General features: G+C 33.6%; 2 protein-coding genes and 1 pseudogene across 2 annotated transcripts; 1 reads left to right on the top strand and 2 right to left on the bottom strand.

Annotated features, from left to right (window-relative positions):
• The first annotated feature begins 1,263 nt into the window (after window positions 1-1,263).
• Window positions 1,264-11,962, top strand: LOC125812510 (DNA repair protein XRCC2 homolog). The gene is made up of 11 exons (XM_049491986.1): window positions 1,264-1,476; window positions 2,740-2,887; window positions 5,458-5,615; window positions 6,568-6,638; window positions 7,353-7,415; window positions 8,348-8,485; window positions 8,938-9,040; window positions 10,940-10,976; window positions 11,061-11,149; window positions 11,683-11,752; window positions 11,832-11,962. Exons 1-11 carry the CDS (start codon window positions 1,291-1,293, stop codon window positions 11,960-11,962), a joined length of 1,194 nt encoding a protein of 397 aa, XP_049347943.1. The 5' UTR covers window positions 1,264-1,290.
• Window positions 11,963-12,389: 427 nt separating this feature from the next.
• LOC125812542 (phenylacetaldehyde reductase-like) lies at window positions 12,390-19,050 on the bottom strand. The gene is made up of 6 exons (XM_049492023.1): window positions 18,836-19,050; window positions 17,398-17,567; window positions 16,061-16,252; window positions 15,037-15,199; window positions 14,046-14,232; window positions 12,390-12,889 (listed from the first exon to the last, which is right to left on the bottom strand). Exons 1-6 carry the CDS (start codon window positions 18,951-18,953, stop codon window positions 12,733-12,735), a joined length of 987 nt encoding a protein of 328 aa, XP_049347980.1. The 5' UTR covers window positions 18,954-19,050; the 3' UTR covers window positions 12,390-12,732.
• A 2,156-nt stretch (window positions 19,051-21,206) lies between these two features.
• Window positions 21,207-25,408, bottom strand: LOC125812545 (phenylacetaldehyde reductase-like; annotated as a pseudogene).
• Window positions 25,409-27,757: the final 2,349 nt, after the last annotated feature.

The following is a 27,757-nucleotide window of genomic DNA, read 5'->3' as shown; positions in this document are numbered from 1 at the left end:
TAAGTTTAATACGTTTGCAATTTTTAAGATTTTTAGTAGAGAGGTTGTTGTAATGTTAAAATTATAGGTTCAAGTCTGATATAATAGTTATGAATTCGTAGCTGAAAGATTATAGTCTCCCCTAGTGAAAGCATTGTAAACTTTTATGTGTAAGTTTTAGGTGTGAATCTAAATAAAAAGAGATTTTTCAATCTCAAAATACTATTCAATTTAGTTCTAAAAATTAATTAGTTAATGAACTCTCGGAAAGCGAATTATGACAAATATTTTGAACCAAAGGAGTAATTAGATATTTTTCCATTTGAAAATACTTTATAAGTATTTTTTTCTATCTCAATTTATGTGATAGCATCATGCGTCTAGATTTTACGAGTCAAATAAATTACCTCATTTGTTTTATATTTACTTATATCCACTTTTTTTTTTACACACACCTTCTAAGAAATCATAAATAAGAAAGACATTTTTACTATTTTCCCCTTTTAACTCTTTTTAATATACTTTATTTATGTACCCTATCTATCAATACTAAGACCAATAAATGGATTAACTTTTTTTTTAGACTTTACAATATTTATATTTTTGAATTAACTTTAAGGGCAAAACAATTCTTTTAAGATTTTTTTTGTTTTAATTTTGATAAATTAACAAATAATTTGAAACAAATACTTTTAGTGATGTAGATACATACGATAACAATAACAACATAATCAATCTAGAGAGGGTAATATATACACAGATCTTATTACTAATCCGTGGAGGTTGAGAGACTATTTTCAAAAGACACTCGATTCAAAATTTCAAATGCAGCAAATTTAGGCACTAACCTTCTACCTTAATACGTGTCGTTATTCACACTCTCTTATCTAAGGTCATACCCTCGATAACATGAAATTAAGTCATATCCTATTTAATCACATCTCTTCAATACTTTTTCAGCCTACCTTTGTCTCTATTGTACCTATATGACCAACCTCTTGTATCTCCTCACCGTGCATCTATGTAATGTGAATATATAATAATATGAAATCAAGGGAGCATTTTTTTTATCCTAACTTTTACACACCTTTTAAATTAAAAAAACAAAGTGAAATAATTTTAAAAAAAGGATCTTTTATAACCATTTATAAGTTAAAAAATAAAATGAAAGTTTCATAATATGTAAAATTATTATTTCTAATAAAAAAGACTTATTAATTTTATTTTAAAAAAAATCTTTTTTAGTCTTGTAGAGCTGGTTCACATCTTCCTTCTCCGTTTTCAGCTCCGAGCAACTGAGGAAGAGTAGAAATGGCGTCGTCGGCGAGAGAATGGATTGAACCAGACGAAACGGCGAAGCAATTTCTCACTAGGGTTTTCTCAGAGCGGCCTTTTCTACCATTACCTCCACCTCTTCATCGCATTCCTCTCCGTCCCGGCAATGTTGTAGAAATCGTCGGTCCTTCTCCTTCTTCAAAAACTCGCATTCTTATGCAGGTAAGTACCGTTAAATAAAACACTATTTATTACTTCTACTTCTTCATTTCTGTTCAGCTACATTTTATAGATGCGAATCCATAATATTGAATCACTGATTTAATGTGCATATAGGCAGAGTTAATGGTCAAAAACACTCTTAACGTATTCAGTTTTTTGAGTTTCATATCTGAATGAGCTATCAAGTGTGTGAAGTTTCTATTTAAACTATCACTAACGGTTTATTAAAACACAATTCAACTAATAGGTGTGTGAATTTCATAAACTGAAATATCTCATTGTTTGGGTAGGAAAAATAAACAATTGATAGTTGAGATGTATTTTGATAAATAATTGGTTATAGTTTAGGTAGGAAATGCACAAACCTGATAGTTTAGGTATGAAACTAGAAAAATTGGTATACTTTAGGTGCATTTTTGACCATTTTCTTTTGCTTTGTGGACTCTCACATTTTGTAGTGTTACCAATATTAATCAATTACCTGACTGGTTAGGGTCGGATGTTTTAGAAGTACGGATTCTATGCGACCATTTTGCTCCATATGGGTCTATTTCAGCACCCATGGGTGTGGCCTAGTGGTCAATGAAGTGAGCTGAGAACCAGGAGGTCGTAGGTTCAAATTCATTTTTTCCTATCTATCTTAGTCTCGGCGGATAAAATTACCTAGTAGTTGTCTCTAGTGGGAGTGGGAGGTGACATGTATCCCGTGGAATTAGACAAGGTGCATGAAAGCTTATTTGGACACCATGGTTATCAAAAAATACTAATATTATGGGTCTATTTCATACCAATACTAACGAGGAATTTAGGTACTTATCAGTTAAATCTGGAAGAAGATTATTTGAAGTTGAATTTGAGAAAAGTGTATGGAAGTCCTAGTTGTGGAAAAGATTTAGGGATGGGAATTGAAGATTTGAAAAACTTCACTTGAAATACACATTCATACCGCTATTTCAATTTTCAGTTGAAGTCCCCCAAAATGACAAAGACCAAACTGAGTATTTCCAAATAATGAAATAATATTTCATGAGCAGAGGGAAATATTTTATCTTGCAAATAAGGTCTCGGAACTCCACACATATTCATACTCTCGATGGACATACAAGTCCCTAACTTGATTAAAAAGAGTCCTGGCAAATATAAAATTTGTTACTGTAGATTTTTTAAGAATATTACAAAAGCATTAATCCCAACTAGATGGTATCACATATATTATGTCTCTCAAATAATTAGCTTAATGTGATTCTTTTTGGTACATGCTAGGCTGCTATTAATTGTATTTTGCCTAAGGAGTGGAAGGGTGTAAACTATGGAGGCTTGGAGCGATTAGTTATGTTTGTTGACCTGGATTGTCGTTTTGATGTGTTAAGCCTTTCACGATTACTGAAGCAGCGGATCATTCGAGCAAATGGTAGATATTTATTCTTGAGCTTGTTTATTTTGTATTTTGGAATTTCATGTTGTTTAGAATATGGAGGCTCTAATTTTATAGTTTAGTCAATTGCTGGAAATTTATGACTAATTTGTGTTTTCCTGGAACCATATTGTTGATATGGTAATATGGTTTCAAAACTATCTTTTGTTACTAACAAAAAAGACTTCCTTTTTGTTTTCATTTTTCAATTAATCAAAGTATTTATTGATATTACACCAAATTGGTTGTTGTTTTTACATAATGTATTAAAAACACACAGTAAGCCTCCCAAAAATGTTGCCAATCATCTATGTATAAAAAGTAGACAAAAAGTCAACTCTTGCAACAATGAATCCTCTACCACTTCGAAAGTTTTTGTTGACAGTCAGAGACTGCTGATCAGCAATTCAGTTGAATTAAATTAAAAGATTCATCACCCTTGAAGATTCCGTACATCTCTCATTATCCATTTCTGAGATTTTTTTTTTTTTTTGTGAATGATCTCTCATCATCCATTATTGAAAGAACTTTTGTGTAGTCCTTTGTACTGCTTAATTGTCTAGTTTCCTAATTACATAAACTGCTATAATAATAATAGCCATAGTAATATTGCAATAACATATTTTGATTTTAGAATCAATTTTTGAAATAGCACTTAAAATATAACATGTTCGTGTGTTGAGTCGATCAATCCAATACTTGTTTTGAATTGATGAGCCAGTTGGGTGTTAGTAAAAGTCAGTAACCATTCAACAACAACAACATACCCAGTGTGATTCCACAAGTGGGGTGTACACAAACCTTACCACTACGGCCCTACCTTGTGAGAGGTGGAGAGGCGGTTATCGATAGACACTTGGCTCAAGAAAAGCATTTTCAAGAAAGGCTCAGTAACCATTCTGTTTATAAATTGAGAGTTGACTTAATTTTCTCAGTTTTACCTGAGTTAACATGAGTTTTTAATAGCGATTGCACACTATGTTTTTTGGTTTTGCAATACTGTTGATATGCTTTGTGACTTTGTGTAGTCTATCATAATATTGCATTTTTATACAAGGGTGTTCTGATAAGTGGAGGAAAGAACTGTCTAAGCGCTCTAACAAGAAAGAACTGAACTCATGGTTGCTGTTAATTGATTCGTTGTAACTGAATATTGAGCTTAATGAACTAGGTAATTATTTGAAAATGTCGTTCTTGATGTTGCAAACTTACAATATTGACAAGCTGGTTGAAGTAAATGGATATGTTTGATTTTGGTGTTGGAATGATCGAAATTCTTTATTGTCCATCAGAAAAATGATGCCATTCATTATACTGCAATTGAAGAAGCATACCCAATGGAAAATGCAGAATAGTTTAAGGAACTGAGCTGCCGTCTTCTGTTTGCTTTTGTGAGCATCTTCTGAATGCTCACAGATTTCAATTTGAGTAACTTAGATAGATAAGAGTTTTCAATGTCAGAGGTGTCAGGTTAGCTATTTAACTCTAAGCTCTATAGATTAATATTTATTGGAAAAAAAGTTTAAAATTCAGTGACTGCACAGAAGATTTGAAATCATGATAAGATAGATGTAACACAGGATTGGGAGTAGAGTTGTATAATAACGTGTAGGTATTGTAAGCGCAAGAAAGGAAGGAAGGACTCTAAACATTAGGTTCTTATTTTTTTCTATGTCATGGATCTTTTTAGTATGGTGTATTCCATATTTAATATATAATGGGCACTCCTTTAACAGTTGTTGATGCTCTCAGAACATGGAGGTTGAGCAGAATACAGAAGGAAAGGAAAGAAATGAGGTTTTGGAATATGTCATCGTTATGCATCTACTGGATGATGTGTAGAGAATGAAACAGGACGTTTGAAGGAGTTGACAGACCCATGTGGAAGATCGACAACTCTGTTTTCAAGATCCTTTTATCTGTAGATAGTTGATAGATTTTTAGAGTTAAACACTGAACACTTTTATCCATATAGTTTGACATCATCTTGGTGCACATTCATGACATTTCATGGACTTTTCAACAGGAAAAAACATAAATGAAGCACATAGGTATCACTTAAAATTTGGTAAGAGTTGAGAGCTATGCTCCCTTGATTGTAGAGGTTGGCGTTTCACTAATAACCAATATCTTTTTGACATTTTCAAATGAGAAACTAAAAAGTAGAAAAAACTGTTGTGCAAGGGTTAGAATTATAAAGGTTCCAAATTATGATGTCCACTGAATTTCCACTAGCCCTTGGGGATTTCTTGGTTATCAAAAGAAAAAATTCCAAATTCTGATAGCCTGTAGTGCAAATTATAAAGTGTAATTCAAGTGACAAGCTCGATGCTTAGCGAGGATAGGTGCAAATGAAGCAGGATAGGGGCTTATCCTCTAACCACGACTTATTGTCTCCAAAGGGATAACTTTGCCCCATTTCGCCATAACTGGCCCTTCCACATATGAAGAATACACACACACACACACACACACATGTTCATTACAGTAGAGAAACTAGTAATTAAATATGTTTATGGCCTCATACATTTGATGCAAGTAGTATTTGGTTTATTTTGTCTAATCAGGCAATGGCATAGGCCACAAGCTAAATAAGGTGGATAATTCTCCTAGTGGATCAAAGGATGCACACACAGAATATGACAAAGAATTGTTCGCTGTCAGCATGAGAAGGTTCTTGTACATCCGCTGTTATGATAGTTTTGAATTTCTTGCTACTCTTAAGGTGAGTTAGAATGAGTACTTAGGTTTTAACTTCCTCATTTTATCTATTTTTTGCTTTCCTACCTATCTTTTCTCTCTTTTATTAAGTCTATCTCTCCCGTCAATAAAGTATAGCTTTTGTTCCTTCAACCTTGTTAATGCTTTGGTAGACCTTTTTTTTAATATTATTGTTAGAACCAACACTCAAGACCATGTCTGCAATCTCTTTGAAGGTAGTGATGTAAATAAAGTGACTGAATGTTTGATAGCGGTTGAGATGGTTCTACATTGACATTGTCTTGTCAAAATATATTGGTGTAAAAATAGAAACTTGTACCCCCTTTCCATTTATCGTAGATTTGTGAGCTAGTTTCGTTTGAGGATGATAAATGTCATTATCTTAGATGTATATATATGAAATATCCTGAAGATAGGGAGTTGGGGTTGGAATGTTAACAATTGCATATTAAGGAGGCTTGGCAATGTTGAGCTCCATAGTTAAGAATATGAGATGTAGTCTGGTTATGTGGTTTTGACAATCTGCCTCATGCTCTAATTTTTGGAGCTGCATAAGGCTCAATGTCCAATTTTTTTAAAACATGTTATCAGAGTTTGACATAGGTCAACATTAATCTTGAGTTTAAGCTTCACCCCCATCATTTCTAAAAAGATGTCGATGTGCTTGACTCGCCCTAAAGAATAGGGGGTGTTAAAGATATGATTAGGTAAAAAGAAGTGTATCCTTTCAACATTTTAAACTTTTAGACAAGCTGGTCGTGTAATTTGACATAATCCAACACTTCTCACTGTGAATATATGTTGTTAGTTTATTTTTATTTATCATTTTGTGTATTTCTACAATGTATTCTTTTGATTGGATTAGTTTGTGAGATACTTTTTTTTTTTTTTGAATATAAATAATTCAATTTATATTCAAGTATGTCACCTATTCTTTCAATCTCGTTTTGTTGCAGACGTTGCATTTCCAACTTCAAAAGGAAAAAGAAGCACATGGCAGTGGTGTTTATTTGCTTATGATTGACAGGTTCCTTATAATGCTTTTCTTGATGTTTGTTTAGTTTCATACAAATAATAAAGAGACACTTGAAGTTTTAACAGTAGTATCATTCAACCTACAGAATAGAAGTATTCCTAGGAGTATATAGATAGATAAATCAAACAATTCATGATAAGGCATTATTCTTGACTTATCTTTGCTGTTAGGCAGTTTGCCGATTTATTCATGTGGCCATGTTAAAACAGCCAATCCTATGGTACTACAGTATGATAGTCTTTCAAAGTGACCTTTTTCTTTATCAGGGGAATGTCCAAGGAAGGACACAACTAATTTATCAAAACGTGTCTTGTTATGGGAAAAAGCTTATGTGTTATCTTCCATTTTTATCATTAATTCCTTGTCCGATTCTTTGGCATGCTCTGTGGGGTGGGGGCTATAATCAATTCCTGTTTCCACTTGGACTAGATTTTTTTATTGACTAGATTTGTCATGTAGGTTGCAAGGACTACTGGTTGTTCTCTGTTATTCACCAGATCATTGTTCAGGCATTAGGATTGTACTTCATAATTACTACCCATTTAGCGATTATCTGTTAGGTCATCAGATCTGTGTTCAAACGTTCCATCTATGTTCCTCTTCCCTTTGTTTCCTTTGGTTTTTTCCTTTTTCTTTTGATATTCCTTGATGGTGTAACTAAGTTCTGTAGTTTATTAAGATATGTTGTTTCTCTTGTATGACCAGTATTGGAGCTTTTTATTGGATGGATCGTGCTTCACCATCTATACCACCAGGGAGCAACAACAGGTTAGAGTCCACAATAATATCTTACATTTGTAAAGAGAGAAAATAAGTGAAAAATGCAGTTCAAAGAGCAAACAGAGGAGTTATGGAGAACCCTGAAAGTTAGTTTATCTCCAAATACTTCCTGCAAGCACCTTAGTTTGTAGCATTTTTGTGGTGTTAAGAAAGCCTGCAGTTTCTGCTACCTATTTATTAGCTGGAAAGTGACCATTTTCTGTCAAACATTGTAAGTAGGTGATTAGAAATGCAATTGTTTTGCTTAAGATATTTGCATTCTACTCTCTATGGATCTTTTTTTTTTCCTTGGATGAGCTGGGAAAGTACTCGGATTCATCTTAACTGATGAACCTGTTCTTGGTCATACTAAAATGCTGCATGTGTTATACTAAATTCACATGTAAGATAAATAGTTCTTGGAAACCTGTCTCAGCTCTTGGAGAGTGCTTAAAAGTTTTGAAATATAGACTTTATCAGTTTGAAAGTGGTGCTTCTTAAGAGCATTTTTTCTGCAGGCATGAGCACATAAATGTAGTCTTTTAGAGGTGTAACTTTATTCCTATAATGAAGGTTGCAGTTCAATTGTCTTTTTCTTTGTTTTTGTTGTTTAGCGCCACCATTTTGAATAAACCACTGTTGTTCAGTTGTCATTTATTTTTCTTCTTTCTCCTGGAGGTTGGGATGGTGCAGGTTGTGGTTTTGGTAACCTCACATGTCATCTAATCAAGTACTATATATATGGTTACGAGTTTCGTTCTGTTTGCTTTCATCTGTTCATGTTTTTCACCTAGCACTCCTCATGTTAACACTTGGTTTGGTTCTTGGGAGAGAAAAGGATTCAGTATGTTCCTTTGCTTTCTGTATAGGTTGCACCATTCTTTTTTGCTTCTTATTCTCAAATTGAGTATTTTAGCATTACGTATTTGACTTATTACCAGGAGAAGTCTGTCTTTGCAAAGTGTGTCAGACATTGCCATTCAAGAGATCCAGAAGATTCTTGTGGTGCATCCGATGCTTGTTCTAACTACAAAAGCAGCAAGTTTACGGGATAAATTTACATCTCGCGAAGTTATTAGGTTGGATTCAGTTCATTTCCTTTGTCCAAATTCCAAAATAAATCTTGTATTGCACATTACTAAAATCTGGTTACAAATGACCAGATAAGTATCCTGTGTATAGAATGTGGTGGAAAAATTAAAGCTCAATATGTGCTGTCTGTCTGTAAATGTGCCCTGGTTTAATTCCATATTCTGCGCTCATTGCTTTGGACAGTTTGTGTTCTGATTGACTAATTTTTAAACTATTCAAGTAACGTAACATGTACAGGACTTTATCTGTTTGATCATCAATAGTGGTTACTAGCTTGTCCACCTTTGAAAGTATCAATTTAGGATCATTTTGTATACCATATTTATGGAACTGTTCAGTTGTTCCATAGATCATTTCTTGACGATTTTAAGCTGCTAAATCATACAAATAGTTCTCTTTTCACTTTCATCGTTTTCTAATTTGCAACCACTCAAAACAGGAGTACAGGGCAGTTGTCTATTGAGAGTAACTTGGACTCAAGGACCATTAGGAGTAGTACTAATGCTCAACTGTATCGGGAGTATATGCCTTCAGTATGGCAGGTAACCATATTATATATGAAAATCTTGTGTATAGCCAGCATATTCTTTTGTTTTTTTGGTGTTCTTCGTTTTTAGTTAAAGAGAGTAAGGATCCATTGTGTTTCATATAGCATAGCAACCTAAGAATGCAAGACTTTAAATGTTCTAGCTAAATTCTAGGGATGATTTATGGATATATTTTCCTATCTAAAAAAATCATTTGTTGGGCATCTTGTTTAGGCTAAGCATTATAATAAACTATTTCTTTTTAAAGTTATAGTGATTTGTTAAGAGAGATGAACTGAGAAAAGTGGAGGACGAACCATCATGATTGAAGTGTTGGAAGACAATGTGGACCTAAAATCAATTTAGCAAAATAAAGAACATAATGGAAGTAAAAAATTCATATAGGCGAAATATATTAGATTCAATATTTGCTAGGAATCTTTTAGTTTTTTTTCTTAAAAACAATTTTGCATGTCAATGGAAACACAAGAGAACTCAAAAGGGCCATGTTTTTGAATTTTGGGATGGAATGGGTTCTCAACTGAAATGGATATAGTAAGGATTCATATAGCAGACCCAATATACGTTGGGGCCAATTTTTTTCCACTTTTCCCCTTGCTAATACTTGAAAAGAAATGGGACGATGTGGGACTCTTCACACATCTCTCATACCCACGGCTGGACATTTGGTGCGTGGACATTTTGGTATGGGGCCCAACATCAGAAATGAGAAATGGAATAGGTCTTGCTCTGATACCATGTAAAGAAATGGATTTTGGGTCTAACTCAACCTCAAGCTGAGGATTGCCCAAGCCGTAATAAAGAGACCAATCATCCCTTAAAGGGACAATGTGGGGCTCTTCACAGCTCTGAATGTGTGTCGTGTTAATTTCTTGCAAATATAACATAGGGTGGAAATATTTCAGTGTTAATATCTTGCAAATATATTGTCGGATGGAAAGACTATTATATTGAAAATGTTGTGCTAAAGGAACAAAATCCAGAAACTAAAACAGAAACAATCAAAGAATGGTGGAGTTTCTGCCGAAATTGGTGGTTCTTGCAAGTGGTGGTTTATTACGAATCAGATGGAATTGGAAATCTTCCATTATAGACCTTGAATGTTTGGAAAGTCGGACATAATTTATGAATGAGAGTGTCAGTAAGTTCCCTTTCTCCTGGTATGAATTAAGTGTGGACTGTGATGTATAGATGAGAAATAGGTAACAGAAAGGCACTATAGCTATACAGGAGTAGTGGCAAATTTTCATAACACCTCTCTGGTTGAACATCAAAAAAAATGTTAATGCATGGTATGTTGATTCAGGGAGCAGCAAATTTAGTTTGATAATTCATTCATTGCAGCTTTTTGGATGAAGTCAGACACAGACTTTTTATGCTGGGAAAGTTTTTGTTTATGAAATGCTTTTACAAAAAATAAGCGTGGAAGAACATGTGTATTTCTCTTGTTGAAGAATGTCTGAGTACTTGGTGTATTTTCCCTTTTATGTTTTGACCTTAAACATCAGGAATCATGAGCTTCTGAAATTAGTGCTCCATAAATAGATGCTTTTTCATTCCGTCGAAAATCGATTTTAAGGTATAGATGCTTGTGACCTCTCCCTCTATGCCTTGTCGTTGCAGCCTTTGACAGGAATCCCAGGTTCATTTTTTTAAGTTACAATCTTATTAACAACATGGGCATAAAGAGGCACCCATATACAAGAAATACACCCAAAAAGTAGAAAACCTACAAAAAGATATGGTTTTCTACAAACGACACCCAATCATCTATATATAAAAGAATGTGGGAGATTTGACAGGAATTCCACATTTATATAACTGTTTTTCTTCAATTGAACATTGGACTTTAAGGGGTTTATTAACCTTAATAATCTTTTCTGGTTGTTGCAGTCCTTTGTTTCACACAGAATACTTGTGCGCCCTTCAGGTATGGCTCAAAAATCATTTAGGCCAAGACCATTTCTTGCTCTTATCATGGATAAAAAGAATTGGCTTTGTCATTATTCTGCAGATGATAGTAAATATCAAAAGAAGCCCATCTATTTATCGGAATGGCTGTTGCCATCCTTGAAGTTATCAGACAAATTTACAATCAATGAAGTATGTGCAATCTAAGATTTGAGTTTTTTAAAATGTTCCATCTGTATTCAAGAAGTCATTCTCCTGCTTCACTGATGTGCTTGTCTCAACATGTAGGATGGCGCATACATTGTATCGTGAAATTCAAATGATTTTGGACTGGCTTTTCTCAACCTGAGGTCAAGCATTTAAACTGAAGCCCAAAATGAAATTCCAAAAATGTCATTTGCTCTTCTGGTAGTAGTTTCAACTGTAAGTTAATTTTGTTCATGTCCCTCTCTCTTCATAAATACTTGGTTTTGTGTGGATATATTTTATTCAATTACTCTGTGGCATGCTAAAGGAAGTAAGATGCAATTATGGAAGCTTTCTACCTATTCAGATTCTAATGAGATGCATACCATATTGAGACGTGTTCGGCATGAAATGAACCCGGAATGGAAGCCACTGGAGCAGGAGTGGAGAGAAAGCGGAAGAGGAAAGGTGTTTTCCCATTTGATTGATCGACTCAGAGTTGGTCCAAATTTTAGAGTGATGTGAAAGGTGATTTGTAGGACTCAAAGGTCTTTGCAAGTTCTGGCAACCTGAGAGAAGATGACATCCATCTGCTTTCCACCAGCCAATGTAAATGACAACCAAGGCAAGAAAGAAAAGACGTTAAATAGTTCTCGCGTAACTTGATGATTCTTGAATGTTTTCTGAGTTTGTGACACAAATCTGGAGAAGAGGAAAAACTGGACAGTGAAGCAGAAGCTGGAGAAAGAAGTTAAAGCTGCATTTTTTCCAATTGGCAATCTTTCGTGTTGCTTTTGTGATGTTTTGTATGTAAGATAATAACTAGGAATGGCAAGAAGTCTTTGGGGAGTTCTTAGGATATATGTTGTGTTTTTAGATAAATTAATGAAATGACTCGACTCGCTGACCAAAATGGTCATTGGGAAAAAATTTACTCATTTACACCAAGCAAATGAATGCAAGACATGTATTTAGTACTATGGTTAAAATTGTTTATTTTTCTGTAAATATAAGGTGTAAGTGGCAGCAAATATCTCAAGTATAACACATAATCATGTATAATTTCTTTTTACAGAGAGTTAGAAGTAGATTAGTTTAATATTTTAAATTTTTCATATGCTCTAAGGTAATCTGGGTGTGTTGTTGCTTTGACTAACAGCAAATCCCAATGTCAGAATTTACATTGAAATTTTAACTACACATTTTTGCTTAATGAAAAATAATCCAAATTGTTTCAAATCAACTATTAATTTGATATTGAGCCCGAAAATTTTGGATTCAACTCAAACCTTCAAATATCAATAAATCCATTTGGTTTTCTCCTATAAACCAACTCAATAAAACACAACAATGGTGTTCTAATTTCTTCTATCAAACCAGTCTATGAAAATCTCTAGCTATAGAAACTAACAAATTTCAACCTCATCTGACCGAAATTTATTAACGGATATATCATTCGACTTCTCAATTCTAAAAAAATTAGCCAAAAGTAGAAGAAAAAAGAAGTGTGTAGGGTGGTGTGGGGTGAGGGTGAGGGGGAGGGGGGGAGGGTACTATTGGTAACAACCATAAAAGCTTTGAGAAGCCTTTTACATAGCAGATGAACCTCCAAAAAACTTCTTTTCCTTCAAACTTTCCACAGTTTCTTTGATGCTTTCTTCAAGGGTAGTAAATTCAACACCCAAGCTTTTTGCCTTTTCCCTTGATACTTGATAGTTTTGCATCAATGGGTTGTCATCAGCACACCTACATAGTTTATTTTGGAAAGAATGCAGTTCAAGCAATTTCATTGAAAAGCTAATAGTATCATATATATTCACAAAATCCCAAGCAACAATGTAGCGACCCAAAGAATTTCGTTTGGAAGCGATAAATGTGATAACGAATACATAAAATGTTGTTTTGCATGTCAAAGGTGGATAACAAACTAGTGCAATATCACTTGGACGTGATAGCAAGTATTCGAGATGTGTTTGAAGTGATTTAGGGTCTAAGGAGAATCCTAGGGCGAAGTAAAGTTGGAAACTAAACGATAAACTAAAGATTCAAATGAGTATGCACTAGGACCAAGGGACCAACTTCAAACGATCATTACTCCCTATCTATATCGAGTTAGGCTGATACGATAACAAATTAAAGTTCTCTGAGTCGTCAAATAAGAATGACTTTATTATGGCATAAGGCATTACAAGTTCATAAAAGAAAGAAAGAAAGAACAGCTTTAGAATTATTCAGTATTTTTATCATCTTGCTTCTAAGTTTTCTCTAAGAACTGCATTGGATTGTGGGTTTCTCATATTAAGGAAGAACAGATAAGCAAAGAAGGTTCACTTGATTAAGTTAAGGCACTGAGTCCCTCGTCTCAATCTGAAATCGGGTTGCAGCAAAAAGCCTCCCCCTTTATGTTACCTTTAAAATACACTAAATTAGGCATACATAAAGTTTTCTTGTGGTTACAATGCATGTCCAACCACCAGAAAGGGAAGGAAATCTATGGGGGCATTGTCTAGTTCAAGTTAGTGATTTGCAAGTCCTCGGATATAAGTTGCATAAAATCAAAGAGCATTCAATCGATGAATGACTCGGAGTGGATAAGCAACATATCATATTAAGGTGACATTGGGAGATTGAAATTACACTAAGATCAAATTTGAGAGTAAACTGCCTGTCCTTCATTTTAAGAATAACACTAGACTTTTCCACCGTCTCTTGTGCACTCCTCTCTCTCTCTCTCTCTCACACACACACACACACACAAAGTGAACAAGAATGAATCTACACATTCAACATAAAACACTATCAACATATTCATCTAACCACATAGCACATTTGTGTGATAAAAGCTCAATATAGAAGTTCCAACACAAGAAAAAACAGACCTATTTTTTATATGAATACTTACTTTTCTGGAAGTTGCATAGTAGGATAAAGGTCACGCAATATCTTCAATATATCAGAATAGTGTGCAACTCTCTCAACCATTAAGTATCTCCCATTAGCTGAAGGGTTCTCAAATGCGAGAATATGTGCATTTGCAACATCTTTCACGTTAACCCACCCAAAAGAGGAATTTGGGTATGTCTCAGCACCTACATAGCATGGAAAAATGAACATTTGAAATGATGAAAAGAATGGTTGACATCCTTATGGTCAAACAGATTATATCGTAAGAAAAAAGGGAAAGGGAAAAAGAAAAAGCACGAGTTACTGACCTATTAATGCATTTTCATCATTTATATCCTCCACCTCAATTGTTCTGTGTAGTTTATTCTTTGGTTGAAATTTAAACTTATAAAGGTAAATTACTTCAGAACTCTTCTAGCTTAAAGGGGAAAAACATTAACGAGTGACTTCACCTCTAGCTCAATAAGCATATCACCCAACCATCATCTTTTGCATTAACTGTAGTTACCAACACCCACCTGTTGTCTAGCCCCACACCCACGTATCCTCCACATTCAGGCCAAAGCAACAGGAGAACATTCAACTAGAACAAAAAGACAAACAGGCCCAGTATACTCGATGAATAACTCTCAAATTTAACCGCATTATTATATGCCATAAGAGAGTGGATGTTCTCGTCATATTCATATTAGGAGGATGATCCATCTAGTTTAGTAAAATTATTTGGAGAAATCTAACTAGGTTGACCATAAAGACAGATTTTTTTCCTTGACCTTGCAAATGAGCTTCTCCTTAGAGCTGATTATGGTGGCCTACGTATTCTTCTACTTATGTTGACCAAAAAACAAAAATATTACAGCATATATGTTCTGCCTTCTTGGCACTCCACATGGCCTTGGTATTCCATTTGTTATATTTGAACATTTTCAAGCCATTTGACCACACCAAATTGAGGTAAAGATCTAACTAATTTAAGTTTAAAAACATACCATTTACCAAGCTCAAGACTGCAGCAGAACTGGTATTAAGTGTAGGCTGTAACAAAGGACCAATAACCATAGCAGGGTTTACTACAACCATATCAATGCCTTTCTCCTTCACAAACTTCCACGCAGCATCCTCAGCCAAAGTCTTTGAGAGGACATACCAGAGCTAAAAGGAAACAGGAGAAAATAGAGAGATGTTAACAATTGAAATCTAGGAAAGAAAAAATGGGATGTGAGTGCTTTATTTACACATGCAAAGAAACAAGGCCACTTACAGGATACATTGCAACTAATATCATAGCTTTCAATCATAATTGATCAATATCACATATAAAACAGATGATATAAGCAACAAAAATCAGATGATTCATTATACTTGAAAAGTTACTGAAACGGCCTAGCTTTAAAACACGCATCTCCAAAAAAAATGTGTCTTCCTAATTCTACACCAACCAGGGAAGTGCTTGGATGAACACCTAAAAGTAAGAAATTATCAAAAACTTAAGTTGACATAACTGCAAAAATAGAAACTTATGATATTAATAAGAAATAGTGCAGTGACTAAAAGCACTAGGAAATTCTTTAAATTGGATCAGCTAGTCATGTTGTCAAGAACCACGGTTAATGAGCTCTTGTTGACCTTAAAATAAGAGAAATGTGTCTGGTCCTTCTTACATCCATACCAAAACCAAACCATGATAAACGTAACTTTAAGCAAAGTGCATCTAATTCATGACAAATCTTGATGACACTTATACAGAGTATATTTTGTTACAAATGTTTTAGGTAACATCTCCGGCTCCTATTTTAAAACTTTTGTAGATCCCTAGCCCCCGAGTTCCCACATTTATGCTACAGTATTACACTTCAATTTGTCAAGACTGACGTTGACCACAAATATTATAACACATACAGTAATGGTAAGACTAGCCAGAGGAATAGCTCAATACTAGCTATTTCTATGGGTAATACCTTCATTTGTCTTTGAATGTGCTCAAAAAGAAAAAAGAGAAAAATATATGCACACCTGTTTTTCTTTGCAGTAGTCTGGACTGGTCCACCAGCTCTCATCAACCACAACCTCAGGTGTCCGAGGCTGACCACTATAAGCAACTGCAGCTATGGAAGAGGTTAAAACAACTCGTTTTACTGATGGTGCTTTGGCACATGAACCGAGAAGGTTGAGTGTTCCCTTAACAGCAGGATCAAGTAATTCGGCCTGAAACATGGGAAGACGTAGAGTTGATTTGAAACGGGAACCAACTCTAGAAGGAAAAACAAGCTAACTTACTTTGAGTACTATTGAAAGCAAGTCGGATGTCGGTTTCGTAAAATGGCTACCATTAACATTATACACATATCGTTTTCTAGAGAATGTGATTAATCTTATGTGTGACTACCAAATGTGAACTATATCAACTAGTAAAAGTCCATAAACAAGATCCATGATAAGATTACAAAATTCTTAAGCTTCATAATTACACATCAAGTACATTGAAAGGAGAAAATACCAATAGCTGTATGTTATAATTTAATTATCCTCTCATGATGTTCAAGCTCGCAACTTTTCCATTATGGAGGAGACCCCCTACTCACTGATAACTTGCCTCAACCAACCATAACCGTATAGTTTTATAACCACTAGACATGAGTTGATCCAAAGCAGAGAGAGGACTGTCAAGGAGAATTTATCTTACAGATAAAATTCAAAATTTTCTCGCACTATTTCTATCAAGTACAATATATTAATTTGAGAATTTCACTCTAGTAGGATGTAACAACTAACTTAATTTACAAGAGGGGAGAGGAAACAATGATGAAAGGATTTCTTGAAACAAAACTGTTACAGCTTTCTATCATAGTCTATTCTTTTTTTTTACACAATCTTAGTTTTATTTACTAAACAGACAAGCATACAGAAGGATCTTGAAAGAAGAAGAAGAATATATAGTGAAACTTCAATCGGAAAAAGAGAAAGAAAGAAATACAAGTGTGACCGGGCAAATGGAAAAAATATCTAGGAACAGAGTAAATGAAATGCAAGTTATATAGTATCTGATTCAAAGAAACAGGACAGATGCTATGGTTCATCAGCATAGCATCTAGCTCCTTTAATGTACCAGAAGGCTCATTTGTCACTAGTGTTATCCGAAACAGAAGACTGTCCTGTCTTTGATGAATAGCAAATGAAATTGAGTTTGTCATAACTAAGGTTACTTGATATTAAGCTAATAAAGATGCAGACTGCAATACTTTTATCAATACATAGAAACCGCCATTATACTTTGGACTTCTTTCAGCACTACCTAGTACCTAGAATAAGAGTAAGCAGTTCAAAATCAGATTTACGAGAACGGAAAGGACCTGTGGGTCTGTAACGGAGTAGTAAAAAGGAGACGCTGTATGGAATACACCTTCACATCCATCAACCACAGCGTCAAATGAACCTTCTTCTAACAGGTTTGCTTTGAACAAGTGAAGCCTCTCCTTGGCCCCACCAAGAGAAAGCAAGTGCTGCGTTTTCTTGGGATCATCTGAACGAAAAAATCACAATGCATTCAACACATAAGCAGTAAACATGACCTATAGCACGGGCAAAGAATGAAATATCTAGTTTTTCCCTTGTCCAAATTATAAAATAAGCGGAGAGCTGAAAGTTTAAGTCCCAGTGATGAGCGAAACAAGATCAACCTTAGGATATTTTTTCTTTACTTCACTCTGACTCAATTTATTTAATAAGTGTGCTAAAAGGAGAAAATAACACTCTAAATGACATGGTGGGATTGTCTCAAAAGATCTAAAATCTCTCTAAATCAATACAGACATAGCTAAGAACACAATATAATGGAAGAAAGGGATCTGCATAGGCACCATATCACTTAGTTCAAGAGCGAGGCATGGTTAATTGATTAACTGTAACCTACTCTGGAACTGCTTGCGAGTTGGTTTGCTCTAAGATGTATTTTTACTGGAAGTCAAAAGATTATCTATTGAGTATAAAGTCTCAAAGTAAAGAATTAAAAAAAGAAGAGGGAGGGTATGAATCTAGAGGTCGCATCCTTCATAATCTAAATTTAAAAAATTCGGGGGTATGAATCTAGGTACAGATACGGGTGTGGGGATTCGGCTAAATTAATGAGAACTCTTAGCAAATGATTTTGCTTTTTCTGCCCAACCAGGTGGATTTTCTCATTTCCCATGAGAATGAATACATGAGCGGTGGCTTTACATGGCAAAGTCAGTCCACCATTAATTGAAAATCTGTTGTGATTATGGTGAACTAGCAAAGTCAGTTCACCATAATCACAACCACCATTCCACATACCAAACCACCCCTAATAGTTTAAGCTTTTAGATAAGACTATCAACATAATCCAACAAACAATCAAGCATATGATCTTCATAACCTAAAATTCCAAGATCCAAACAACCCAACACCATCATAAACACAACATATCAATTACATGACACACAAACAAACCAACTTTTTTCTACCATTTTTTTTCAAAAATCAAATCCAAGAATCAATACCCACAAAAAAAAATCACAAACCCATATCCCCATTTCCCCATCAAATGAATCCAAACCCAAATAACCCAGAAAAAAAACACTCATTTTCCAAGTATATCAACTGCATGGCACACACAAACCAACATTTTTTTTTCAAAATTCAAATCCAAGAATCAATACCCACAAAAATCACAAACCCATATCCCCATTTCCCCATCAAATGAATCCAAACCCAAATAACCCACAAAAAAACCGCATTTTCCGAAAATAAAAAGAGAAAAAAGGTACAAACTTGGATCACGAACAGAAGCCTTCACAGTGTAACCACGATGTAGCAAGAATTTGACTAGCCATGAAGCTATGTAACCTGAAGCTCCTGTTACACACACTGTTTTCGCTATCAGACTCATTTCTCTCCAGCAAAAAAACAAGCAGAAACAGAGAAAAAAACAAAGAAAATGTGCAGTATTATTATTTTAGTATATAAAGAATTGATGGAAAAAAAAGTAATTTGAGAGATTATCCTTAAAATTAGCCACCTATATTGTCTCCTTTATTGGTAGGTATATTTGGTAGTTTCTAGGTAGGTAGTCCCAATTTATTTATTTTTTAAAATAATTTTGTTTCAAAAAATATATAGAGTATAATATAAAAATATTACTTTACGTAACCTAATAACTAATATTATGCATAGTGTATCGACCTTATCTAATAGTGTTTGTATATACATATAGGCTAAATCGAGTATAATATTATATATGGAACTATATGGTGTAAATATTTTCTTTTCAGTATACGTAGACCTAAGTTTTTCTTGTTTTTTAACCAAGGCATGAGTTTCTTATTATATTGACATTATATGTAGCTAATTTCTTTAACTTGTTAGGATATTCTACATAGATATTTGAAGTAAACTCTGTTTTAAGTAAATGTCTTAATTCCTAATAAAATGTTCATAATAGATACTTTTGATTTCAAATTTTGAAGAAAAGTTATGTGTGTTTTCATTAGCCTATTAGATAGTTTAGTTAATTGTGTAAAATATATTAGGGTGATATCCAAAATTATAACAATTATAGGGTATTAAATTGTTACGTCACAATACTATGAAGATTTGGGAGAGAGTGGAGTAGATGAGGGTAAGGAGAAGGGTGTCCATTTTCGAAAATCAGTTTGGTTTCATGCCGAGATGATGGACTACTGAAGCCATCCATCTTGTGCAGAGACTGGTGGAAAAATATAGGGAAAGTAGGAGGGACCTACATATGGACCTTAAAAAGGCTATGACAAAGTCCGAAGAGATGTTCTCTAAAGGTGCTTGAAGGCTATGACAAAGTCTCAAGAGATGGTTTGGGCATGTGAAGAGGAGGTGCACAGATGCCCAATGAGGAGGTGCGAGATGCTGGTTGTAAGGGGTGGGCGAAGGGGTAGGGTAAGCTGAAAAAGTATTGGAGAGAAGTGATTAAACAAATCATAGTGCAACTTCATATTATCGGAAACATAACCCTCAATAGGAAGGAGTAGAGGTCGCATATTAGATTAGAAGATTTGTAGGGGTAGAATTTTGTCTTGCCTTGAGAAGGTTTAGACTTGTTAGTGTATGTCGTAGTACTAGTCGTAACCTTGTAGTTCTTTTCATATGTAGTTATTGTTTTTTTTTTTGTAAACTTTACACGACTTTCTTATTAGCTGCTATGTTTTCTTCATTTATTTCTTCTTTCTTTATTAAGACTTGATACACTTGAACTGTTGATCTTTCACATACAGTCTCTCTACCTCCATGAGGTAGTAGTAAAGTTTGCATACACTCTATCTTTTCCAGACGTCACTTAATGAGATTTTACTGAGTATCTTATCGTTGTTGTTCTGATTCACTTATCCTTTTATTAGTTTGTGTTAGTTCCTCAATTATAGAAATAAATGAATCATTTATACTCTATCCGTCTTATTTTACTTGACCCCTATATCAAAAACAAATATTCATTTTACTTGCTCATTTTAACAAATTAATACAAATTTTTTATTTTTGTTAGAAAAAACAAGACATGATACCGGTATCTACGCTAGTAGAGATAGCAAGTACCCCGTGAAATAATTGAAATACGACCATGACGACCAGTGGCGGAGCCACCCTATCTTTAGGGGGGTCATCCGACCCCCCTTCGGCGGAAAATTATATTATTTTTACATGGTTAAAATATTTTTTTATGTATATATTGTAGATGTTGAACCTCCTTAGGCTACTTCGTGTGTCTATTTCTTCAGATTTTGAACCCCCTAATTAAAAATTCTGGCTCCGCCACTGATGACGACCCGTACACTGTCATTATTAAAAAGAGAAGAAAAACATCCTGGAACAGTTCTTGCACAAACATAAACAACAGGCCAAATGCACATTTTAATAGTAAGTTTCTAAATATTGTAACAAACAAAATGACTTCCAAATTCAAAAGATAACATGGCTTAAAAGTAGCTCTAATAGACCAAGATAATCGTCGATACAAGGGACGCAAGCTATTTCTACTACATACATGAAGCGTTTACGCAATTAAAATTCTGGATCACAAATCGACTTGTAAGAAAAGTTTGTATTATATCAATCTATCCAAGCTATGGTGAACATTAAGGTACAGAAGAAGAATTCTCTCTACTTGCTATGCATCTCAATAAAATTTCTTCTCTTTCAAACTTTCAGCAGTTTCTTTGATGCTTTTAACCAAGGGAGTGAATTCAACTCCCAATGTTTTGGCATTTTTGACGTTAAACTGGTACTTTGGCGGAACTGGCTTATCATCAACACACCTGGAGAGTTTAATCGAAAAGTTTGAGCCAACTTTATGTATTTTGAGCATGCTCTAGTTACATTGTGAAACATCACTTCAAAATCAAAGATGCACATTTCATGAAGATAAACCTTATCGAAGATAGTACTACACGTAGAAGAAGAAACTTACTTTTCTGGGAGCTTCATTGTAGGATAAAGCTCGCGTAATATCTGTACTAACTCAGAGTAGTGTGCAACTGACTCGACCATTATATATCTACCATTAGCTGAAGGATTTTCAAATGCTAGAATATGCGCGAGGGCGACATCTTTAACATTAACCCATCCAGATGTAGTATTTGGGTATGTTTCAGAACCTGTAGTAAAGCAAAACGAAACTTTACCATGAATTCCAACACATAGTAGTAACATAAACAGAACAAAAATAAAAACAACTAGGTTCAAATGACGAGATCAAAAGACAAATCAGCTGCGGTAAGATAAAGCATACCATTTAGCAATTGTAAGATGACAACACAAGTTGTATTAAGTGTTGGTTGTAACAAACTGCCTATAACCATTGCTGGATTTATTGTAACCATATCAAAAGTTCTCTTTCACAAACTTCCACGCAGCATCCTCAGCCAATGTCTTCGAAAGTAAATACCAGAGCTGGCAAAAACAACAATAGATGGTCCATAATTAGCTCCACAAACCCCAAAAGAGCTATCCCACAATCCCTCTTAAAAGACAGTCCCTCATCATTTTCTCGCGCTCATAAAAATATGTTCTACTCTTATCTTATAAAGAAAATAAAAACAAGAAAATGGCCTACTCTAATACGATGGTGTTAGGTGATCGATTATGCCATATGTAAAAAAATTCTGCAAGAACAAACAGCTAACCTTACATTACGGTCGTAGTCATCTAGAAGATTAGCGTATATAGATACTTACCAGAAAATAGCACATTAAAGTTCAAAAAATGTGAAATCTACGATAGAAATGATTGAGCACCAGTTCAGATGATTATAACGAGTATTTCTGATTTAAACGTTTTGACAAGAATTTTTAAGATGTAAACGAAACACTATACATAACTTCTTTGTAATTGTTAGAGTAAATGGAATTTTTAAGCTAAGGCACCTGTGATTCTCTGCAAAAGTCAGGATCTGACCACCATGTCTCATCAATCACCATTTCAGGCGTTCTTGGCTTGCCATTGAAAGAAACTGCTGCAGTAGATGATGTCAAAACCACTCTTCTAACAGTTGGTGTCTTCGCAACTGATCCTAAAACATTAAGTGTCCCCTTCAGTGCAGGATCAATCAGTTCCGCCTGCACGTTAACAGTAAGGCTAATCCATTACATCAACAGATGGAAAACCAAAAACTAGAACAGAGAAATAGGACTAACAGATCGAAGACCACTACAGCCAGCTTCATAGGTGAAAGTTTCTTACATTTAACTAGTAAAGGTGAACAACAGTAGAGTGCTACACCTCGCTTAATGTGTGTTTTAGTGTCGTCATCAACGATAAGGCATACTTTTCCTTGACAATGAGCCTCTTCTGAATAGACGGCACTAAACAATTGATATTTCATCTTATCAAAAAAAAAAAAAATCAGTTTCTTTGTTCATATATTTTTCATTCAATATCTATATTTTTTTCTCCCTTTGTGCCTTTTTTGAAGTCCACATTTTATTCGCGCTTTGCACTTAACACCTCAATGGACCTTAGAGCTTTTTATGCGCTTTTTTGCTTTTGATAAGACTGCTATAGCTAATATAGCTTTGATAGCTCTTTCTCAACTATTTAGCTCTCAAGTCCAATCGCCATTTTAAGTCTTTCTGTGTCAATATACACTACGAAAAGAATTTACTAAGCGAATTCAGAGGCAACAGTTTTATCATGGAAACTGGAGCACTTTTCTCAGTATATTTTATGTGAAGACATATCATGTAGACATTGACTAACTCGTGCATAAAATAGGAAGTAATCAAAAAATGGTACTCAGAAGAACAACCCCTTCATCTAGATAATATTTCTACGTCCCAATTTATGTAGTTCTACAACAAGACTAACTACGTAACTCCAAAGAGTAAGCTTGCAAAAGTAGACGTCAAAACCTATGTTGCTCGTACTGATCCTCCAAAATGCACTAGTTTTAAAGTATCCGGACATTTTTAGAGAGTCTCAGCAACATAGATCAAAACCATATTAATCAGGAGAATGAGTAAGGAACCTGTGGATCTTTGACTTCAAGGTAACAAGGAGATGCTGTATGAAATACACCTTCACAGCCATCAACAACAGCATCAAAGGAACCTTCTTCCAGCAGGCTTGCTTTGAACAAGTGGATTCTCTCCTTGGCTCCATCAAGAGATGTCAAGTGATCTGTCTTTTTTGGATCATCTACAGGCGGATTCGAAAATAAAAAAAGATTATTACATTAATATAACACAATAGAAAAGCACTAATATAAGGAGGTGATTGTCTAAGTTTATAAGTCGTCAAACTAGCTTATAAACACTTTGGTTTATTAATTCTGAGTGGATGTAGGTCCTTTGAACAACTTCCTTTCTTATGATTCTATGTTTAACTCGACTCTTTTTTAAATCTTGATTCCTCAGACTTTTCACTACGGATTTGCTAAACTACTTCTTCTTCCGCACAAATAAATTAGAGTATTTTGCTCACACTGGTGAGTAAAATCGTTCTATCCTAAGAGGATATATTCCATTAACCTCAAATACGTGAGGGAAATAATTTTCTTAAGGTCACACTCTGTATTCAGTGGGCTTAATTTTTTCTTATTGATATTATTTCTGATTTGTTACAGATTTTATTTTCTTTACTAGTTTTAACTTTCTGATTTCGGAAATATGCTTTAAACATTGTTGTAATATAATATTTTTAAAAAATATATCATTTAATATATACTACTTCCATCCCGAAGTAATAATTTTTTTTTTTTTAATTTTCGTCACTTAAAGTGATATAATTTGATATTCCCTATTATTATTAATTTTCACTATGAAGAATGCACAAAATTTTAAAAATTTAATTTAAAAATACAATATATAGCATAATAATTTAAATATAAGATAACAATGCAATACATAACAAAAATAATTTAGAAGACCAATAGATCGTTTTCAGATTTAACAATATCCGAAAAAACCAGTCTATGATCCAGAGAATTGTTATCGTTGTAATTGTGGTTATGCTTTTCTTTAGAAATCTAAAATAAAATAAAATTTTATATTATATGAAAGTTATATAGAATGAATTATTTGGAAAAAGGAAAGAAATGATTTATATTCGTATGAAATAAGAAAATAAAAATAATAATATAATAGTCCCTCCGTTTCAAAAAGAATGATCTCCTTTCCTTTTTAGTCTGTTTCAAAAAGAATGATCTTTTTTTTTTTTAACATTTTAACTTCAGTTTTCCACGTGGCATGTTTAAGGCCACAACACTAAAGGGCAATTTTGTACATTTGACATAACTTTAATTTAAGACCACAAGATTCAAAAATCTTCATTATTTTCTTAAATTCCATGTTAAGTTAAACTAGGTCATTCTTTGTGAAACGGAGAGAGTATCAAGAAGAGAGATTTTTTTTTTAAAAAAAAAAGATCAAAATAAAAAAATGGATTAGAGTTGATTGTTCAGAAAAATGAAAGAACTCTGTATTTGGAGAGATTACTAACACAAACAACCCAAGACAATCATAAACACAACACATCAATTTCATGAAAAACACACACAAAACAACATTTTTCTGCCATTTTTTTTCAAAAATCATAAACACATATCCCCAATTTCTCCATCAATTGAATCCAAACCCAAATAACCCAAAAAAAAACCAATTTTTTTTCAAAAATCACAAACCCATATCCCTCCATCAAATGAATCCAAACCCAAATACCCAAAAAAAAAAAGCATTATTTTCTGAAAATAGAGAGTGAAAAAAGGTATAAACTTGGATCACGAACAGAGGCTTTCACAGTGTAACCACGATGGAGCAATTATTTGACTAGCCATGAAGCTATGAAACCTGAAGCTCCTGTTACACACAGTTTTTGCTTCCACACTCATAATGATAATATGGAGTTTTTTTTTTAGCCACTTACCCAATTAGGTCATCTCCAACCCTATACTCTATTTTATTCTTTAAAGGGAAAAGGTCCTGATTTACCCCTAAACTTTATGATTTGGAGCTGATATACCCTCCGTTTAAAAAATGGCTCATATATGCCCCTGCCGTTATAGAAATGGCTCATATATGCCCTTTTACTTAATAGATTTTTTTTTAATAAATTAAAAATTCATTTTTTTAACTTTAATTTAAGAAAATGCCATGTGGCTTTTAAAATACCCACCTTCCACTCCACCATACCACCCGACCCAATTGGAAACAAAAAATCTCACCCACCCAAATTAACCTAACTCATTTCATTTCGTTATTTCCACACTCAAATGAAACCAAAAAAAATTGTGAGGGTTCCAGTGAGCTCTACAATCCTGAGTTCGGGTGATATTTGAGAAACGAATATTCAAAACTTCGATTTATCGGTGAAATGGAAGGCAAAATAAAAATAAAACGTCAAACTGCCTCTTTAGAAACTTAAGCGGCCGCAGTAGTGCCCTTCTTCCTTGGATCTGCCTCAGTTCCTAAAGTGCCCACAAAATAATAAACCCAGTTATTTATCAAGCATTTAACATACCAAAGTTTGCAAGCATCAAATATTATTACAAGAGATGCGTTATGCATCCTAAATATTGCACATTTAACCTTTACTTTGTTAGGGTCTATAAATTGATCCATCTTAAATAGAAACTAGGTAAGCTTATATACCGTAAATCCACAACTTAAGCTAAAAGTGAGTGATAATCTATCTCTAAACAAACATGTTCATTTAGTGTGAAAAAGATCAATGGATAAGAAAGAACAAATTGCTTGAGAAATGTACCAAGCAGAGGGCACCCCCGGATAAAGAGAGGAAACACAATCTGGTAAAAAAGAAACCCTCGAATTGGAAAAGGAGATAAATGTATGCCCAGAACAAAGCCATCAAGAAATCATTCTCGTCCTTGTATAGCCGAAAGAAGAGGCAATTAAGGGAAATATTTATTTAACTGTATTCATGTCCTAAAATTAGCAATCTTCACTCAAAATGAGATCGGATACTAACAAAAAAATTATTTTTGTTTCTGTTGAGGTGGAAACCATGAAATGAAATGAGTGAAGTTAATTTGAACGGGTGAGTTTCTATTGTTTCCAATTGGGTCGGGAGGGTATGGTGGAAAGTGGGGTATTTTAAAAGCCACATGACATTTTCTTAAATTAAAGTTAAAAAAATGAATTTTTAATTTATTAAAAAAAAATCTGTTAAGTAAAAGGGCATATATGAGCCATTTCTATAACGGCAGGGGCATTTATGAGCCATTTTTTAAACGGAGGATATATCAGTTCCAAATCATAAAGTTTAGGGGTAAATCAGGACCTTTTCCCTTCTTTAAAAAATATAGAGTTCTCTATTTTTTCAGACAATCAATTCCAATTCAATTTTTTATTTTACTTTATAAAAATGAATTTTTTTCTCTCTCCTTAATATTATATTATTATTTCTATTTCATTCTTATTTTCTTATTTCATAATATAAATTTTATATTTTTTCCCAATAATTGCTTTATATAATTTTCATGTGATATAAAATTTTATTTTTTCAATTTTTTTATTTAATATAAAATTATATTTTATTCTAAATTTTAAATAACATAAATTGCAAGAAAATATTATATAATATACAAATTAATGAGCAAATTCATATAAAAGTGAAATACAATTACATAAACATTATATAAACACTCAATTTTTGAAATAATTACATTACTCCCATAAATGCTCTATTAATGCATTAAGGAGTTCAAAATGAGCATTTTTGTCCTTAATTTTTTTATGTCTAGCTAAAAATTATTCAAATCGGAGATTTTCATCTACCACCATTTCTGTTGTTGGAGTTGGAGCCTCTACGACATTTTGAATTGGTGCATTAAGATCATGTTCATCCTCAATCATCTTGTTGTACAATATAATACATGTATCATTATATTATGTAGCACTTCCTTTCTCCAAAAACTCCGAATGCACGTTGAACATCTTTTCGGCATGATTCTTGTTTCATCGCGAATTAATTATTATGTTATGTATTGTATTTGATCTTGTATTTAAATTATTATGTTATGTATCATATTGTCATCTTGTATTTGAATTATCATATTATGTATTGTATTTTCAAATTAAAATTTTCATCTTATCATTTTAATTTTGTGTATTATTTATAGTGAAAATTAATAATAAAATCAAATTATACTACTGTCGAAAATTAGAAAAAATTAAAATACTATTAATTTGGGATGAAAGTAGTATGTATTAAATA

The sequence above is a fragment of the Solanum verrucosum genome, unplaced genomic scaffold, assembly GCF_900185275.1.
Source record: "Solanum verrucosum unplaced genomic scaffold, falcon-dt-bn FXZP01000120.1, whole genome shotgun sequence".
NCBI lineage: Eukaryota > Viridiplantae > Streptophyta > Magnoliopsida > Solanales > Solanaceae > Solanum > Solanum verrucosum.
Note: the sequence above shows the minus strand (reverse complement) of the source record. Positions and strands in the feature narration are given on the sequence as shown.